The sequence below is a fragment of the Nuphar pumila genome, chromosome 5 (assembly GCF_984573655.1).
Source record: "Nuphar pumila chromosome 5, dmNupPumi1.hap1.1, whole genome shotgun sequence".
Classification (NCBI taxonomy): domain Eukaryota; kingdom Viridiplantae; phylum Streptophyta; class Magnoliopsida; order Nymphaeales; family Nymphaeaceae; genus Nuphar; species Nuphar pumila.
In genome coordinates this window covers 138,225,906-138,246,818 of record NC_143253.1, presented here as the reverse complement: position 1 = coordinate 138,246,818, position 20,913 = coordinate 138,225,906, and the positions used below count along the sequence as shown (strand labels likewise).

Sequence of the window (20,913 nt, the reverse complement as noted above, 5' to 3'; positions counted from 1 at the left end):
CTCAGTCTTGTCTCTGCGAAATTAGTGGTTTTTCTAATTTTCTTGTGCTTAGTTAGTAAATCTAATATTTTTTTTAATGTTTTTCATCTGCTTAATTTTTGTTACTCTTGCTTTTCCAAGATTTGAAAACAAGATGGTTGACCTGGTAGTTCATCTTATTTTTGTCTGCAATACAAAGCACAAGATTGACATAATTTACAAATTATGAAGATAGGTTTGGATTTTAATTAGTTGTACATGTTCTCCTTACATTAACTTAGATGTTATATATTGACAATATTGATTACTTGATTAATATCCTATGTCACATAGACACGGCAAAACACCTCATGTACCTGTGTCGACACCGCCCGACACAGGTATGGGTACCGGGTGCGGGCATGGGTAAGGGCTGGGCCTGTGGGTTGGATCGGGTCCAACTAAGACCGAACCCGAAATCCTAAATCTTTTTTTCCCCTGTCGAAAACCCTCCCCCTTCCCACTTTTGGCCTTAGGAGGAGAAGGAGGAATGGTAGAGAAAGAGGAAGAAAAGATGAGGAGAAGAAGAACAAGAAGAGAGAGAGAGAGAGACGGTGGCGATGGGGTTACGAGGTATCCCTTCCTCTTTTATTATAAAAGGGGGGATGGGGGTTACCCTTTTATTATAAAAGGGGAGCCCCCCTATTATTATAAAGGGGGAAAAAGAGCAGTAAATTAAATAAAAATATTTTATAATAAAAAGAGAATGAAAAATCTCAAACGTCTTGCATTTTTTATTTTTAAAAAGATTCATTTTACCTTTTTATATATTTAAAATAACATATTTTCTTTTTTCATGATATATAGTGTTACAACGCACAATCGTTTGTGCATTTTAATAACATGCACAATTGATTCTTGGACACTATATGCCCCTCAAAATGGCTTGTTTGTAATTTTTTTTTGGGCTGCTTAAAGAATTACTTTTTAACATAAACAGCTAATGACTGATCTATCCCCTTCTATGCCCTTTCCCTAGCCTCTTCTTCCCTTCATTCGATGATTCCCCACTCATGTCCAGAAACCCACCCAAAAGTCACCAGAATACTGCCCTGCGTGTTGTCTTTCAATGTCCAACCTCATTCAATATCTCCAACAGTATTACTCTCTCTCTAAGGAAAGAATATGGATTTTGATGCTCCAAATCAAGGCTTTGCATTTGATTTTGGGGTTCATTTCCTGGTAATTTCTCTTTCTTTTTTCTCACAATTTGGATTCTTGTTTTGCTCCTCTTTTCTCTAGGTTTAATGGTGGAGCATTGAGATGTTTTGATTAGGGTTGACATGTTGCCGATACAAGAAAAGAGATGGAGCTTTAGTGACTGATTTTATTCCTCATTCAGAGTTAAACATCTTGCATGGTGCATGATTGCCAGTATCACTCTTTTTCATAGGCATTGGGCATTTTAGAATTGCTGCTTCACTTTAAATTTCAGATGATGGTTAGTAGTTAACAAGGAACAACATTGGTTGATAGTTCTTTTTTTAGAAACTTTCAGATAATAATGTAGTTTTTGAGGAGGGATTTGGCAGGTACCACAACAGATAGTATTCTGGCTTTCCGATGGGTTTCCAGACATGGGTGGGCAACCATGGAATGAAAGGGAAGATAAGTTAGGGAAACAGTAGGGTTTTAAAGAAAGGACAGATCAAATGAAAGGGGAAAAGAGGTTAGGGAAAGGGTATAGAAGGGGTAGATCGGTCATTAGCTGTTTATGTTAAAAAATAATTCTTTAAGCAAATGACAAAAAACCCTAACAAAGAAATTACAAACAAGCCATTTTGAGGGACATATAGTGTCCAAGAATCAAATATGCATGTTATTAAAATGCACAAACGGTTGTGCATTGTAACACTTCCCATATATATATATATATATATATATATAGCCGTGTCCCCGTATCCATATTTTTTAGATTTGCCATGTCGGTGCTCCTACCTACACCCATGTGACAGTTAATACCGTAAGATCACAGCTAAACTCCCACTGTATTATTTGATTTTAGAATTGAATTCATCACATGGTAGTTAGTAGATCTGGATCAGAGTTTCTCACAACTCATAACTTCAGATTCTTGGATGATTATCAAAACTCTTAAAGTATTACTCAAATTGTTCTTAAATGCCATTTTTGTGTTTTTTTTTTGTTCTTAAATGTCATGGAGATTTCTGTTCTTGTATATATTTTTCTATTGTTTATTTTTACTGTCATGTGATGAAATAAAAGAACGATCACCGGTTTGAATGCCACCTGTTACATTGAGTCAGAATTAGTCACAGTGTTTTTAATCCATGGCCTTCTGCAACCTCTAACAGTCTTTTTGAAACATAGATCATGAAGGATTTCTATGATTGTCAATGTGATGGATATTGCAAAGATACTGTAATTACTTATTAGAAGTGCAACAGGGTTCGCTTGAAGCACTTCATGAAAAACAGCAGCGCACTGTTTACCGGCTAACTCTGGTCAAAGGATGGAATACAGAGGACATAGATGCTTATTCAAACCTGTTCAACATTGGTAAACCTGACTTTGTTGAAATCAAGGGTGTGACCTACTGTGGCTCGTAAGTTAATTTCCTTGGACTTGCCAGTTTGGTTGTGAATCCCTTTGTAGACTGCTAACATGATGAATAAACTTTGTAGATCTGCTACTTCCAAGCTGACAATGGAAAACATTCCATGGCATGCTGATGTGAGAGCCTTCTCCGAAGCATTGGCAGAAAAAAGTAACGGGGAGTATGAGGTTGCCTGTGAGCATGTTCATTCTTGTTGTGTGCTTCTTGCCAAGGTGGACAAGTTTAAAGTCCAAGGTCAATGGTTCACATGGATCGATTACGAGAAGTTCCACACGCTGGTAAATTTTTATGATTTCTCGACCACTTCATGCCTTCCATTGTTGTGCCCAGTGATATATACCTTGGGAAGCACAAACTGAGCATCTCAGTCTGTTTCTCGCCAATCTTTTACAGCCAGCAAGTTAGGGGGCTTTCTGGAAATGGTAGTGTTAGATTTCATGCTAGTAATAGCCCCCTGTTTGGCTTTTCGCATCACCTTTTGATGCTCCGGCATTCTGATTATTTCATAGAGCCTGATGCAGGAGTTCAGGTGAAAAGCATAACAAGGGAAAAAGCCTGCATTTGGACTGAGCCGTTTTGTTCAGGTTCAGCCTGTTAAACATCATGAGTTCAGAAAATAAGCTTGTGTTTTTTTTCTGAAAGGCAAGCTGGGGTTAGGCAGACCCCCACCAGTTACACAACATACCATTGGGTTTTGAACTTGCAACGTCCCAACACATGGTGACGGGCACTAACAGCTCCTATCAAACAAGCAGAGGCCCCCGTTGGTAGAAAATAAGCTTGTTGCCAAGCAAAATAAGCTCAGAAAATAAGCATCGGTTCAATTTGCAATTTGTTCAAGAACTTGTGACCCACAGGTGCAGATGGTGTGTGTGTGTGTGTGTGTGCGTGCGACTTTTGCTTTCCCTAGAACAGATCCCTCATGATACGGGAAGAAATGAGACCCGTATGGGCCGTATCTGCTGGAGTCTTGCCTGGTCCCTCGCACACGCTTGCTCGTGGTTCATAAGGGTGTCTCGTTTTCTTTAGAGAAACTCCTGTTTCCCATGTGTTTTACCCGCTTTTTCCATTGATTGTCCAGGTTGCTTCTGGAAACCCGTTTACAAGCAAAGACTACATGGCCGTAACACCTGGTTGGGCTGTCTATGGAGCCGAGGAGGGTGGATTTGATCCAGAGCAGGCCCGCTACAGGAAAGAGCGACGGCATAGAGAACATGCACCATCATGAGTCATGACCACCACCAACCATGCCGTCCGCTCTTCCAGTATGCCTCTAATAAGTCTTCCCTCGATCAAACACCAAGTTCTATCCGGTGGGAGCATTTTATGATCAGGGAATACAAGGAAGGATGTCGAGAGCTGGAAACCGGCGGTCTTTTTATACTTGTAAGACGGCATCTGCTTGATAAATGTGTGGGTGTGGGTAAAAGAAGAGAACGACTATTGGATACTTTTCTGGTTGCGTCATGTATTCGAAACCAACTTGCGTTACTTCAGATGCATTTTTTGGTTTCGGGGTTCGTCTGTTGACTGTTTTACCATTTAAAGCCCAAAGCCCAAAGCCCAAAGCCCGTTGAATATAAAAAAAATGTTTTTCCAACTACTTTTGAGCCTGTCTGTCCCTCGTTGGTAGTACTCCCTCCGCCAGTCTTGTCATACTCATACATGGCGCGCAAATGCCAGCGGGGTACATTCTCAGGCTTACTCATCACAGCCAGCATATGTACAGGGAGGTCCCTCCCGTTTGAATCGTACTTAAACAGAAAACTAGTACTAAAACGGAACGGGAGTAGAGGCCATTTTCCTGATTTTTTTTGCAATTGTTAATGTGATTAATTATTCACACAATTTAGACTGTATATTTTAATAAAAGAAAAACCTTCAATATCGGCTGCTTATCATTTTATAAAGAATTTGCCTGGATATGAACAAAAGGTGATTTGTTTTTTCATCGGTTTGCCCGTTTACAAGGTGGTTCAAGGAAAAATACCTATACTTTTATAGGGGCCTTGAATGGAGTTACATATGAAGATGATAACGCTCCACGTTTCAGCGAATAGTGTAGCGGTACGTAATCGATATGTAGCAAGCATCCACCATTAACCATCAGAAAAACAAGTTGTCCATACAAAATGTTCTTTGTTACCTCCGTAAGAGCCCCGTCTTTAAATTCAATATGATGAATGGGATAAGATAAATACACAAATGAGGTTAACTTGCAGTTATGAAGATTAAGGGTGTTGAGTGGGTTGGTTAAATTTAGGTTTTGGGTCGTGTCATTAGATCTGTTTTTTACTCAGACTGCAAAATGGACTTGAACCCAAAACGATGTAAATCAGATTTAAGGTTAAAGTCGGGATATGATTTTAATTTATGCTATTGCACCTTTGACAGGCCATGGTATTTAGAGGATGGTTTGGTAATGTGGTCTAATTTTGGGTGGGAATCGGTGATTTGATTATGGGTGGCTACGGATTACCATCTATGAGTTCTTATTTTTTTGGAAGAAATAAAATAGATTTTCAAAATAAATTCAGGTTATAAAGAAAATATGGGTCCTTGTTCTTCAAGTCGTGCATTTTTTTTTTCTCTGGCAGAGAATATGTGAAGTTCTGTCGGGATCCTTGGTGCCAGCATCCTCCAGAAGATGATCTCTCTCCATTCAAGTTTGGAATGATTTACCAGCATGTATGTATCTCCTTGGCTGATGCTTATAAAACTCACTCAAAATAATAATATTTTTTTGCAATCAGCTCCTTCTAGACGCCGACTTCAACCCAAACTCAGGATAAGCTTATATGGAAGAATTTGATATCACGTCATACGGCAGCAGATCAGACACAGATAACCCCCAATAATCATGGAATGAAGTACTCCGACACAAGGACCATGTGTCATGCAGTTTGGACGACCTATTTGGCATGTGAAAATCTATTGAAGAGACAATTGATCATCTCTTTGTCTCCTGTCCATGCTATGGAGTTTTGTCGCTTTCAAATTTGCAGTAACAATAATCCTCTCCAGACAATTGGCGTTCGAAATTCAGTGGTGGTTCTCTAAGTCTTTTGAGTTGTATTGGTTAAGAAGATGTTGGCTGTGTAGAAACTGTGGCACTTCAAGAATCACTTTAGACACAATGATAGCATCCTTATCAGGGCACAAATGAAATTCAGCTTATGGTCCTTATGTTGTGAGAAATTTTGTAAGTTGAAGTGGTTTAGAAGAATCTAGATGGCTTATGGTCCTTCTGAAGAGTCCTATATAGTTTGTAGGGCTTTCTACAACAAAGATGCTAGCAGCATCGTTCCTATGGATTGAGCTTGAAATATTTGGATCTTTTTATTTCAAATCGGGTCACGCTTCATATCAGTTATAGTTAACTTGTTTTGACTGTAACTCTCAATTCATATGCTAGATTGAGTACGGTTTAGTGTGTTAGAAACAAAACATCCTCTAATTATTTTTGTAAGTGTAAAACCTAATTCCATCGTTTTTGTAGTCAAATATGCACTAAGAATGACCTTACTCGAAAAACAAGAGTTTTCAAGCCACCTTGTTTTGTGTATAACTTTTCTATTCACATCGACCTGATTTTTGTCATGAAAGCTAAGACTTTGTAGTTAAACCTTCTTTTGGAGAAAAATATTAAGAATGATGCTTTGAAGGCCAAAAATGTTGTTAAACATAAATTTACTTTATATGAGAAATGAAACATCTTTCTTTTGAAATCCAATTCAATATCTAATTTACCCAATATTCTAATTGTCAAAATTGGAGTGTCCACCATCAAGTATAAGTAGATCCATTTTACCTTTATATTGTCAAAATCAATGTTTTATTTAGCTGATCTAATACCACAGTCACATCATAAGTTCTAGACCGCATCTGCAGCCGGACCACCTGTTCAAAAGTCAGATGCTACAATGCTTGTCAACAGGTTGGGTCAGGGTTGACCTGGACCCACCCATATTGTTGGGTTAAATATAAAATAAAACCATATCCGACTAAATTACTTTATTTAAAATCACAAACCCGAGTTAAATTATCAACGGGTTGGGTCGGGTTGATTGCGAAATATAGGTCTGTATAGTGTAGAAGTTCTTTTTTATTTTGGTCCAACATTGATAAACAAAGGTGTCTTGGTGTGTTGGCCAGCCCTTTACGTGGGACCAAAGTAGTCAGGGGTTCGAATTTCGTTGAAACTATTCAACTTTTATGAGTCATAACTTCACCTGTATGCTAAGCGGCCGCCGAATTGAATCGGGTTAAAAAAATAAAACAAACCCGCTAAAAATTAATACGGGTCTCAGATTTTTTGATCAAACTCGGTAATATATATCCGGGTCGGGTATCCGAAAGAAATTCGACCCGTTGGGTTAGGCATGAAACGACCTATATCTGACCCGCTTACATCTTCATGAGATCTGGATCTGGTTCGGGTTGAAAATCGCACCGGAAGAATGGAGCCGGTGGGCAAGACCAGGGGAAATAAAACCTTTGTTGGGTTATTGGAATAGGACAATAGAGGTGCGAAATCACCGCCGCTTTGACAGTCGCCGCCTCCTTTTCATTTCATCGGCCTTGTGTGAGCCCGTGAGCGGGTGACAGGGAGATGGCTTCATTCTGCCGGTCCGCTGCAACGAAGGGTGCGAGGTTTGCCTTTCGAACCGCCACAGCTAACGCCTTCGGCTCCAAGCCCTCTTCGACCCGTCCTCCTCCTCTTCCCTCTGCTTCCGCCACAGCCAGGTCGTCCACGATTCTGTTATTTTTTTTCTTTTTTCTTTCTCCTTCATACGATGAAACATGATTCATTGTTGTGTTGATCAACAACCGTGGTGCTTATTGTTGATGTAGGCGGCATGCTCCCGCATTGGCATGTGCCCAGTCTCTGATGCCTCTGCACAGCGCCATTGCGACCGCTCGTCTCAGGTCCCACATCTCTATCAATTCCATGGAGCGGGCATGGTTCATCCAAGGTACTTCCTTCACTCTCCTTCCGGCATTTTTTTTTGTTTACCTAGTCACCGATGATGATGATGTGTATGCGTTTGGTTGTGAGTACTAGTGTAACACAAAGATTGATTGTTTCTTCTTGTATACTAATGCTGTCTATCCCAGTTGGAATCTTCTGAAAAGTTGGAAGAATCCCTGTACGGTAAGCTTAGGTAATAAAACTGGGAACGTTGGGGCGTACTCTTTCTATGCGCACGTTTTGTGCTGTAACATGAAGTCAAGGTCGCATCCCCCGATTTCTCTCTCTCTCTCTCTCTCTCCAGAAAGATTTATTTTATTATTTATTTATTTGTTTTTTTAATGATTCTGAGATTCTCCACTAAAAGACATATATATATATATATATATATATATATATATATATATATATATATATATATATATATATCTTATATCAGCTGAATATATGTAGATATCTCAGTTGGAGTTGTGAGGGCAAGATTGGTCTTAGGTAGGGTAAGATGACGCGTGCATGCTGGGCAAGCAAACGACATCTTCGAGTAGATGTTATAAATCATTAAGTTTTTGGTTAGTAGACTTGTATACATGTGCAGGGTTAGAACTAGAGTAAACGCAAACGAGGTTTGAGAGAGCTCTTATGTAGTTGGACATGGTTCTTATTTCTTGGTTTGCTAGGTGATAGTGCTACTATTCATGGATGTATTTGGGAACCGGACTTGCTTGGATGGTCATCATTCGATCACCTGCTTACCATGTGTCGATTGTCCATCTATCGGCTGTGCACTATGGTTGTAATTTAAGTTATGACAATGGTTTGGATGCAAATAAACAAAGGCACTGGGATGGGTGAAATATATAGGTAAAAGAGGGGAGAAGGTGATTTCTTCGAGCTGTTCATGGCTACTGGATCACTGGATGTGGTTTCTAACTTTTATCAGTGGAGGATCAATATTTGATTTTCCATGGTACCATCTTTATCTCTCAATGTAAAATTTTTTAATGCAGATCATTTGACTGCTGTTTTCTGCATTAGTTTCACGCATGATTGCATTGTTCATGTTTGAGTTTTTACCAAATTATCTATTTCAGCCAAGTCTGTTTTTATCACCTGTTCGACATCAATTACGGATGGTTTTATGAAAATGTTTTCCACTATTATACTTGGTTTTGTGCCATATTAAATCCTTATATTAGGATTCAAGATGTGGTTTCTACATCTTTTGTGGAGTCTTTGTGAACCTAATTTCAGTCAGTTCAGTGGTTGTTGGTGATTATGATGTGTCATTATTTTGGCTTTGGACATACAGGATTGACAAAACAAACGATGGCTTTGGATGGATCGTAGCATGGAGAAGCTATATATTAATCAGTTGCATTTCTTTTTGTTTCTGCATTTTCACATACTACTGGTGATTGAGGCTCCTTAAATCAGTTGCTATATACATACTCTTGTTTGGGATGCATCAAGTTGACAAAACGCCACTTATGTTCTATTTGACAAAAGTTGAATCCATTTAATGGATTGTTTGTGAAACTGTTCAATGATCTTCTCTTTGTGATTTTTGTTATTGTGAAAATACAAGTTGACAGTTTTGTTTTGCCTGTTCTTAGCTTACATAATATTGCAAATGGGTCATGGTTAGGATTTTTTAATCTTTTCGTGATTGTTATTGTGAGGAACCCTAATAAAGAGGGTCAACTGGTGTTACAATCACAAAGCTGTTATAACCTCTAAGTGAGGCTTGCTGCTAGTGAAAGAGTCGAGATCAACCAAAAGAGGTTTTCTTGATTCAAGGAAACCCTACATCCTGGCCATTGGAGTACAGTGGGTGTGCAGGCTGCACATCCAAGCTTAGGCAAAATTAAGCCCTTTATAGCAACATCACAGTCATAGATATCAGTGATGTTTTCAAAATGTTGCATTATTACAACAACAACTACGCCTTCATCCCAAAACAATTGGGGTCAGCGATATGAACCAAAAAGAAATTCATTTTGGGTCTTCCACATGAATCCTTTTCCTCCAATCATTTCTATCCAACGCCATGTCCTCGGTGAGGTTCAAAGCATTCATATCCTTTCCTATCATCTCCATCCAAGTCTTCCTAGGCCTACCCCGACCTCTTTTAACTAATATATTTTCCCATTTCTCCAACCTTCTAACTGGAGCATCATTAGGCCTTCGCCGAATATGTCCAAACCACCGTAAACGATTCTCTCGCATCTTATTTTCAATGGGTGCAACACCTACCTTCTTACGTATCTCTTCGTTCCGAATCTTATCTTTTATTGTATTTCCACACATCCATCTAAGCATCCGCATCTCAGCTACACTCATTTTTTGAATATGATGTCTCTTGGCAGCCCAACATTCCGTACCATATAGTAAAGCGGGTCTAAGTCGTCCTATAAAACTTTCCCTTCAACCGCAATGGCATTCTACGATCGCACAGCACTCCAGTAGCACTTTTCCATTTCATCCACCCAACCTTTATCCTATGATTTACATCTCCATCAATTTCTCCATACTTTTGAATGATGGATCCCAAATATTTGAAATAATCATTCACCGGTATATCTTGCTCACCAAGCTTCACTACACTCCCATCACTACTTCGTTGCTTACTAAACCGACATTCCATATATTCAGTCTTACTCTTACTCAACTTAAAACCTCTAGCTTCCAATGTCTGTCTCCATAATTCTAACTTAGCATTAACCCCAGCTCTAGACTCATCAATCAAAACAATATCATCAGCAAACAACATACACCACGGTACATTTTCTTGAATTGATCTCGTAAGTTCATCCATCACTATCGCAAATAGGAAAGGGCTTAAAGCAGATCCTTGATGTAACCCAACCGTTATCGGAAAATTGGTTGTCACCCCTCCACAAGTGCGGACATTGGTTACTACTCCTTCATACATATCTTTAATTATACTAATGTACTTGAGAGAAACACCTTTCTTCATCATTGTCCACCATAGAACGTCCCTAGGTACTCTATCGTATGCCTTCTCTAAATCAATAAAAACCATATGCAAATCTTTGTTCATCTCTCTATAAAAAAATGATGTTGCATTATTATCGTTGTAAAATAAAAAATGATCTTACAGGAAAAGATCTTGCAATATTTTGAAAATATCAGGAATTTAAATTTGTGGCGATAATATCAGGAAAATCTTGAGAATTTATATTCATGATTTGTGTAGAGCTGGTAGACGAGCCGAATGAGCTGAGTTTGGGCTGTTCAGGCTTGGCTCATGAGCTCATCACGAGCTGACTGGATCTTGATTTCGTTACGAGCCAATCACGAGATGGCTCGTTTTCTAAAAAAAATTAAAGCTTGACAATACGTAAATATATATAATATATGTATGATACATGTGTAAAACATATATTATGCATATTATGTATATGATATATATAATACATGTATAAAATATACAAATATATGTGTAAAACGAGCCTATACAGGCCGAGCTGAGCTTGCCATGTTCGTGCTCGGCTCATTTACCTAAATGATTTGGCTCGCAGCTTGGCGCACTGACTCAATTTCTGAATCGAGTTGCTCATCTCGTTTCCCAACCCTAGTTTTATGTTTTATTGCTTCTTTACTTAAAATGATTTTTTTTCTTATTATATTTATATTTATGTTTCATTGCTTCTTTTCTTAACATGTATTTTTTTATTTTCCAAGATTTTATCGATATTTATTGAAAAATAATAATATTCTGAGATTTTTCCTCGCCGAGATATAGCCGAGACTGATATTTGTGACTATGAACAATATAAGCTGTCACTTCTTATTGGCCTTAACCAAAGGAAAAGTCAGCAAGTTGCTGTTAGCTTCTAAAAGGAAGATGACAAAGAGGTTGTAACTTTTCCTTAGAAGAAAATATCGAGAGAGAGAGAGAGAGAGAGAGAGAGAGAGAGAGAGAGAGAGAGAGAGAGAGAGAGAGAGAGAGAGAGAGAGAGAGAGAGAGACTCCAAAATAAGACTCCTTAAATGCTCTTCTAATGCTAGTGATCCATGATAGGCTTTAGACTAGATAACAAATTCCAAGCAAGAACAACGCAAAATTCCAACAACTCATGCTCAATCCAAAACTAATTTGATTCAGCTCGATCTTCTAACTGGACTTGACTTCCCTAACTTAATATCTTAATTACCCAATCCACAATAGCTGGTATGATCATGTGCCAAAAAGAATATGGGCCTCTCAAAATCTGATCGTCTTCGGAGACTTTCTTTACTTTGTGCCAAATCCTCAAGAAAAAATTGGTGAGATTGATACTTCGTTCCTTGTTCAAAAATCCATATGAAGAGAAGGATTCTAAGCTTAGCAAAGAATATCGACCACTTCGAACTTATGCTCATTGATCATATGACACTGAAGCTATATCCTTTTATGATTAATAAACACAGGGTATGATGATCTCCCTAACATGGGTCCAACTAGTCCTCTGTCTACTGCCGATAATGACTGAGTGATATGAAAGGTATTTGCACCACACATATGAGATAATGCTCTATGATCTGTATCATCCTTGCTTTGTTTTCTATGAAACTTTCTTTGCTCAACATGAAGATTTCCTTGCTTTAGTTTGTTATTATGTTGAACTTGGTTCTTATCTTGAAAACTCTTTTCTAGTTAGAGTGGCAACAAACTATGGCAAATGATGGCTGCACTTGAAAGGATGCACGAAACTTGGTTAAACTAACGTTTGAGAAAGTAACAATTGAATATAGACATGTTTATAGAATAAAGACTAAGAGAAATGAAGGCATTGAGCAATACAAAGAAGATTGGTAGCCAAAGATTACCACCAAATAGTTAGAATTAATTATGTGTAGACATTTGCACTTGTGGCTCACATACCATTCATATATTGTTTGTAGTGGCTGCTATTAGCAATGGAATCTTTGACAACATAATATGAAGAATGCTTTCCTTAACGAAGATTTGGAAGAAGACATCTATATGCAGTTGTCACCTGGTGTAAATAATTTAGAAGTGAGAGTTTGTTTACTTTGTAGAGCTCTATATGGTCCCCTAAGGCTTAGTGGAAAGTTCAATTCAGCTGTTAGACAACTTGGATTCAAATAGAGTTTTCATGATTCTGTCCTGTTTGTATCTCTTCATCTAAGGAGGGTGGTATATATGGATGACATAATTGTTGCAGGTGATGATGCATGCAGTATAACTGGTTCAAAATAAAGACTAGAACAACTATTTGAGATGAATGATCTAGGAGTATTGTGCTATTTTGGTCTTTAGATTCCATATTTAAAAAAGGGGTATATTTGTTGTAGCATGATGCTATAAACCTAATACTACGACTTGTTGATGATGGCAAACAAGTGAACACTCCAATTGAAGTGGATTCTAAACTTAGGCCTACTAATAGAGAGTTGCTTTGTAATCCCACAATGTGTCGGTGGTTAGTAGGGAACCTTATCTACTTTACCATTTCTAGGTTTGACATCATGTGCGATACATATGGTTGGTTCACGAGTGCCCCTCAATTAATTTTTATGGTGGTATTGAAGATCATTCATTATGTTTGTAATACCAAGGTTGTAAGTATCATATCATAACCCGTATCGGTCGGTATCATAAAAAATTGTAAAATATGAAAAAAATTAAAAAATTCTAAAAAAACAAAAAAAATTAGAAAAATAGCAAAAAATCATAACACACGAAACAATGACAAAATGGACAAAATGCAACCATAAAATCACATGTAAAGCATTATTGTCTCTATGAGCTGCATAAGACATCAATTCTCTCACAAAAACAATGCAAAATATTAACTATCTTGCAATTAAGAACATGCCACAAGACTTATACTTTCATATTACATAAACAAAAATATTATGGCAATAGTTGCACTCGATTTTCAATCGGGTTCCACTCATTACTTGAGTGCCCCATTGCCATGCCCAATGTTGTGAAAAGCATTGAGGCATAGTGTAGCACTCCACCAAAAATTGAAGTGAGGCGTAAAGCGTAAGCCTCAATTTAAAAAAAAACTTTAAAAAATATTTTAAAAAATATTTAAAAATACAAATAAATAAAAAAATGCTTTATTGATGAAGCAACAACCAATAAGAAATAAAAAGTCTCAAATAAGTACCATCAAATATGAGATTAACATGTTCTGAAAACAACCAATAAGAAATAGAAAATCTCAAATAAATACAGTCAAATATGAGATTAACATGTAAAAGTAACATGAATGCAACAACTTGATCTATGTAAGTATCTAAGAAATAAAATATGAACATTCAATAAAAAATTAAGTAACAAAATCACTAACAATCAAACTTCTCAATATCATGTCATCATCAGAAAATGTGTATCAACAGTAGCAACCAAATATTAAGTATTTTCCAAAACTCTAACATTTTGAACTTGAAAAGACCATAAGCACGTAGCATGGCATTCCAATTAAAATCCTAGCTGATAAAAAAGAAACGGCCAAACAAAACCCACAACCTAAACCATGCCAGAGAAAGCTTGAAGAGAATATAATACCATTGCTTTTTTCTTTTTCAAAGGCAATATAAAGTATAAATCTGATGTCACAAAATAAAACTGATAATAGGGATTTCAAATGCCCAATATTTCATAGGCCTATAGAATCAAGGAATTCATACATGACACTTGTGAACAACACTCAAAGCACAATAACAAAAAAATTGTTGAACATCAAATTCTGTTAGAAAAATGGTTGAACATAAAAAAATTGTTGAATATCAAATAGTTATGGCTGAACTACTTGTTTTGGTAGAAGCCAAAAAAAGCATGGCTAATATAAAAAAATAATCAGCTAATTGTACTTGGTAGAGAGAGAGAGAGAGAGTCAGTCTTCTTCGGCAGCGAGAGAGAGTCAATCCTTTTCTTCTTCCTTTCGGCAGAAAGAGGGAAAGGGAGTCAAGATGCATAGAGAGAGGGGTGCCTTCTTCTTCTTCCTTTTGGTAGAGAGGGAGAGCAAGAGAGACAACGAGATGCATTAAGGAAGAGGAAGAGGTGAGAGACAGAGAGGGAGGTGAGATGCAGAGAGAGAGAGAGAGATGCGAGATTTAGAGAGAGGGAGAGTTGAGAGAGAGGGGGAGTGAGAGCCGAGAGTTCTAATGGAGTCTCTCGCCTCTTGCTCCCAAAATCTCGGTCAAATGGGGGATTTGATCTCCATTTGACCTAAGACAGGTGAGGAACATGAGGCGCGCCTCACTCTGAGGCATACGCCTCATAGCGCTTGAGGCGTGCGCCCACCTCAGGGCTGTTGCGCCATATCCATGCGCCTCAAGGCACAAAGGGCTTCACCTTAGGGCGAGACACGCTTTTTGTGCCTTGAGGCGCGTTTTTAACAATATTGGCCATGCCGGATCATATGATGCCATCTTTGTTGGAGGAGTGTGGAGCTTGATTTCTACCTTGATATAATAAATCTTTAATTTTCGTGGATTCAACTTCGCGATAAATTGGCAGGGGGTTGTAGGTGAGGAAGTTGAAACTAATATGATAATTACAAATCTTTGTGGTCCATCCGTTCCATGTAGTAACAAATGAAGAGAAACCAACCACCCAATTAATTTTTTTTCTAACTACAAAAGTTCGTAAAGATATAACAAACACAACAAGTCGGATCCACTCATCCCTATCTTCATGCCCCTCCTTGGGATTTCATTGAGTAAGTTGTTTTGATCAAATCTGACTCCACCGATGTGATCTACATCATTCATTTAATGAAGATCGACACTTAAATCACCAAAATCGGACTTGTGTGCATGATTTTCTATTGATTAAAAAATCTATGGCCGACAAAATACAAAATTTTGTGATTTAAAAAATCATATTTTTTCATCCAAAAATTTACGATTCAAAGGTCTATTTTATTTAAATCGGATATGTTGAATCCATCTATAAGGTCAAATTTGATCAAAACAACTTGCATCATAAAATTTAAGAGGGGTATGAAGATGGGGGATGACATAAAGGGATGAGTGCAATGTTATCAAAAATGCGCCTTGAGGCGCAAAAGGCATGCCTCACCTTGAGGCATGGCCCTCTGTGCCTCAAGGCGCAAGCCTGAGGCACACAAATTTTTTTTTTTTTACAATAAGATTTCTGAGACATGATCAACAAGATTTTTGTAGGTTAATCTCATATATTTTCCAGTTATTTCAGTTATGTAATCAGTTTCTTAGTATATCATTATATTTTAACTTTTGTTGGTTAATCTCGTATATTTTTCAGTTATTTCAGTTATGTAATTAGTTTCTTAATATATTTTAACTTTTGTTGGTTAATCTCATATATTTTTCAGTTATGAAATCAGTTTTTTAGTTACTTTTATATGTTAATCTCATATTTTTTAGAATAATGTCATATCTTTTAACTTTTGTAGGTTAATCTCATACATTTTCCAGTTATTTCAGTTATGTAATCAGTTTCTTAGTATATTTTAACTTTTGTTGGTTAATCTCATATATTTTCCAGTTATGTAATCAGTTTTTAGTTACTTTTATATGTTAATCTCATATATTTTAACTTTTGTAGGTTAATCTCATATATTTCAGTTATGTAATCAGTTTCTTAGTATATTTTAACTTTTGTTGGTTAATCTCATATATTTTCCAGTTATGTAATCATTTTTTTAGTTACTTTTATATGTTAATCTCATATTTTTTAGAATAATCTCATATATTTTAACTTTTGTTGGTTAATCTCATATATTTTTCAGTTATGTAATCAGTTTCTTAGTATATTTTATCTTTTGTTGGTTAATTTCATATATTTTCCAGTTATGTAATCATTTTTGTAGTTACTTTTATATGTTAATCTCATATTTTTTAGAATAATCTCATATATTTTAACTTTTGTAGGTTAATCTCATATATTTTCCAGTTATTTCAGTTATGTAATCAGTTTCTTAGTATATTTTAACTTTTGTTGGTTAATCTCATATATTTTCCAATTATGTAATCAGTTTTTTAGTTACTTTTATATGTTAATCTCATATTTTTTAGATTAATCTCATATATTTTAACTTTTGTTGGTTAATCTCATACATTTTCCAGTTATGTAATCGATTTCTTAGCATATTTTATCTTTTGTTGGTTAATCTCATATATTTTCCAGTTATGTAATCATTTTTTAGTTACTTTTATATGTTAATCTCATATTTTTTAGAATAATCTCATATATTTTAACTTTTGTAGGTTAATCTCGTATATTTTCCAGTTATTTCAGTTATGCAATCAGTTTCTTAGTATATTTTAACTTTGTTTGGTTAATCTCAAATATTTTTCAGTTATGTAATCAGTTTTTAGTTACTTTTATATGTTAATCTCATATTTTTTTGTACTTATTTGAGATTTTTTATTTCTTATTGGTTGTTATTTCATCAATAAAGCATTTCTTTATTTATTTATATTTTTAGATATATTTTTATATTTTTTTAAAGTTTTCAAAAAAATTATTTGAGGCTTACGAGCTTACGCCTCACCTCAGTTTTTGGTGGAGCACCTCGCTACGCCTCAACGCTTTTTACAACACTGGATGAGTGGAACCAAACTCCAAATGCAATCAGGAATTAACTTCCACAGCCTTTTTGTATATGCAAACATATCTCCATAAACTTGCATTTTTAACAATGACAAAAATTACATGGGGTTTCATTCACTAATTGTCCCAACCATGGTTTTCTTTTTGTAATTTTATAAAGAATAATGGCACACCTATTAGTTATATTTTAAAAAAGTGTCTCTTTTAATGTACTTTATATAATTATTAAAATGCTCATAATCAGTGGAAATTAATGCTTCAACTCACTGTCTTTTTTTTTGTTCAATTTGTGGTGGATATATTCCATCAGCGTTTGAGTTTTGGACGTCGAAATTGCAACTCGACTTGAGATACCCAAGTTTTTAAGTCTCTCTCTCTCTCTCTCTCTTTAATACTTGGGAATCTCAAGTCAAGAGAGTTGCAATTTTACATTGGACCAGGTGTGTGTCGGTGGAGTAGACCTTATGGATGTCCTTTTCCCATGATGGGTGGAACACCATAGGAATTGTACACGCAGGTAGGTGTGGGTATGTCTCAAGATTATTTCAAAAAGCGCGCCTTTTTTGGAGAGTAGCTTTGTAATTTTACTTATAATAAAGATTTTTTACCTTTACCCATTTTTTTAAGTGAAAAAATAGTGAAAATGCACTTTTTTTTACCTTAACCCACTTCTTTGAGTGAAAACGGTGGAAATTCCCTCTTGATGAAATCACGAAAGCCCTCTCCCCGGTGCAAAGAACGGCCCCAAAACAGTCTCATAGCTCCTAGGGTGCGTGAGAAGCTCTCCAGTATGTTCTATACGAATGAGGGCTTTGACCTCTAAAAAGCTCTTTAAAACCCAAAAAACATAAAAGCATAGTTTTGCCCATTTTTAAGTCTGCAAGCACCGTATCATACGATACATGCGATACACCTACAACACACATCCATATCGAGATGCGGGTGTGTATTGTATCGATCTCTTTCATCGATATGATACGTATCGTACCGTATCATACGATATGGTACGATACGTATCATATGATACGGTACGATACAAACAACATTGTGTACTATGCACCATATTCATTTTTTCTCATCAATTGCCTCTCGACGCTTAGAGCATATTATGATTTAGATTTTGTAAGATATAATAAGGATCATTGCTCTACTACATATGAAGCAATAAAGAGTGGTACTGTCTACTAAAGAGTTAGAGTCTAAAGCCATGGCATAAAGTATTGCTAAGATTGTTTGGTTACAATTGCTTCTTAGCTATGTCACATGGGTGCGGGTGCGACACGGGTGGGCGCAATTCCAAAAAAATTGGACACGGGGACTCGGTTATATATATATATATTATAAATATATATATTTTAAATATATATAATTTAAATATATAACAATAAATTAACACATAAAGATTGTAAATTTTAAAGCAAAAATAAAAAAGCAATTCTTAACAACACAAACTTACCAAAATATAACACATAAAAAAGTTTGTGAGTGTGATAAACAACAAAACTTATCATAAATATGCCTCATCGTCTGAATTAGAGGGAAGAACAGGATCGAGGTAGTCCATGTTGAGAGTATGCAAATTATGTTCTCCGTCCAAGTCAAAATCTTCTGGATTTACATCCCAATTCTTGGATGATCCACAACTGCATCAAAAAATGATTATAATAGTATCTAACTTAAAACTTTGAATACAAATATTTAAATACAAACTTTGAATACAAAGAAAAAAAAGTACCTATACTCTTCTTTGGTGCGGCGAGAAATTAATCGTAGATTTGAGTGAACATAAACCAAATCCTCTGCTCTTTTACTAGTGAGTTTGTTTCTTTTAATGTTGTGAATTTGAGCATATATACTCCAATTTCTTTCACAACAAGATGATGTAGCAGGTTGGGATAACTTCATTGCAAGACATTGCAGATTTGGTGTCTCTGATCCATATGTTGCCCACCAATTAAGGGGATCTTCCTCGTCCTTTGCCACAAGTGCTGCTAAAGAATTAAATCTCCCAGTAGAAAACTTGCCAAACTCACTATTTACAACCTTAAACATGTGAGGATCATTAAAAAGTCTTCCCAAATATATCATATATTTCTTGATATCTCAGGATCTTCATTTGGAGAAACACGACCAACACCTGCTGTCAACCATTTTTTAACCATTTTTTTGCATAGTATTTTGGATTGAGAGAGTGTGCCATGCAATGCAAAGGTGTATTGCTTTTATCCCATCTTCTCACTAAAACTGAATGTACATGATTGTAAAATTCTGAATCATCAAGTGCAATATCTTTCTTCTCATGTTTAAAAATGATACTTTGAACTTTTTCAATCATATTGTCCCACATTTCATAAATTCTATGAAGCATGGGTACATCTCTGTCAACTTCTCTCAACATTTCCCAAATAGGCTCTGTAAATTCAACAAAATATGTAATTTTATCCTACCAAAAAGCATCACAGATGCATTTTTTGATAGCTTGAGCCTTGACATCATCTTCAGTACGATAAAAATCTTAATCTTGATCAGCCACTATCATCATCAATGCATTCTTGAGTTGCTTAATTCTTTTTATCATAACAATGAGAGAAGCAAAACGAGTTTCAGCAACTTTCAGTAACTTGAGATCAGAATGCCTATTAAATATAGAAAGGGCATGATGATGGTTTACAATAAAATTTCTAATATTTCGAACATCATGCTCTATTTTCTCAATCCATAAGCATATTTCATGTTCATGTGCATCATCTTTTGATTGATTGCATATAATCTTAAGTGCCAAATTTAAACTGTGTGTTGCATAAGGAGTCCAAAAAATATGTGAATATGTATCTTCACTTGCCAAATTCATTCTTGCACGACTGCAAACTAGAGCATTGTCAGTAATGATTTGCACCACACTTTCTTCACCCACTTCTTTTATCACTTCAACAAATAATCTCTTTAAATATTCAACATCTTTATACTCTTCAGATGCATCAACAATCTTAAAAAAGATTGACCCATTAAGTGAGTAAGCAATGAAGTTTATCAATGGTCGCCTTTGTATATCAGTCCACCCATCAGAAACAATTGACACTCCATGTCGTTTCCATGCAAATTTTTGGGTCTCTAACAAGTCTTCAATTCTATTTTTTTCCTCTGCAAGAATGACTGTTCTTAGTTTTTCTGAACTAGGAGGCACATAACCACTCAAATTGCAATTAGCCAAAGATGTAATCATATCTTTCTAGTATGGACTTCTAGCTACATTAAAAGAAATTGAGCTTGAGTAAAAGAATCGATCAATCTTTTTATCAATTTCTGCTCTTGTCATGTTTTTGAATGACGCTTGTATTGTTTTATTGCTTTCCATCTTTCTTTTCTTTAAAAGCTCTTCTTGTATATCACTAGCAGTAGGAAAAGACAAATTAATCGAATCGCTTCTCATCTCTGCAATTTTCTTCTTTTCAGCTTCCTCTTGTTCTTTTTTTAATTGCTTTAACATGTCTTTGTCAACATCAGAACATGCCCTAATTCCTTGACCACAAATATGCAAAAGATGTGCTTTCACACGCGTATAAGAACCTGTGAAAACAGTCTTACATAGATTACAATGAAACTGCACATTCCCACCACCACCACTATTAGCTTTTACCCCTTTTGTCACAAGCCTCCAAAGTGGTTGAGAAACTTCTAATTCAGGGTTAGAACTTGAACCAAATGTATTGACACTACCGCTAGAACTCACCATTATATCTGAAAAGTGAAAACTGAAAAGAAAACA

The 20,913-nt window shown here is 36.1% G+C and overlaps 2 protein-coding genes across 2 annotated transcripts in view; one reads left to right on the top strand and one right to left on the bottom strand.

The window, feature by feature from the left end:
- The window catches only part of LOC149838985 (S-adenosyl-L-methionine-dependent tRNA 4-demethylwyosine synthase-like), a 39,459-nt gene extending 35,351 nt beyond the window's left edge, over positions 1 to 4,108 (top strand). Inside the window, exons 6-8 of the mRNA XM_090008354.1 lie at positions 2,427 to 2,584; positions 2,664 to 2,874; positions 3,678 to 4,108. Of these exons, the coding sequence (XP_089864480.1) occupies positions 2,427 to 2,584; positions 2,664 to 2,874; positions 3,678 to 3,824 (516 nt within the window). The 3' untranslated portion in view covers positions 3,825 to 4,108. The remainder of the gene's footprint in view (positions 1 to 2,426; positions 2,585 to 2,663; positions 2,875 to 3,677) is intronic.
- An 8,106-nt stretch (positions 4,109 to 12,214) lies between these two features.
- Positions 12,215 to 20,913, bottom strand: part of LOC149838983 (BTB/POZ domain-containing protein At3g05675-like) — an 88,554-nt gene continuing 79,855 nt past the window's right edge. The window contains exon 2 of the mRNA XM_090006915.1: positions 12,215 to 12,259. Within this exon, the coding sequence (XP_089863041.1) occupies positions 12,224 to 12,259 (36 nt within the window). The 3' untranslated portion in view covers positions 12,215 to 12,223. The remainder of the gene's footprint in view (positions 12,260 to 20,913) is intronic.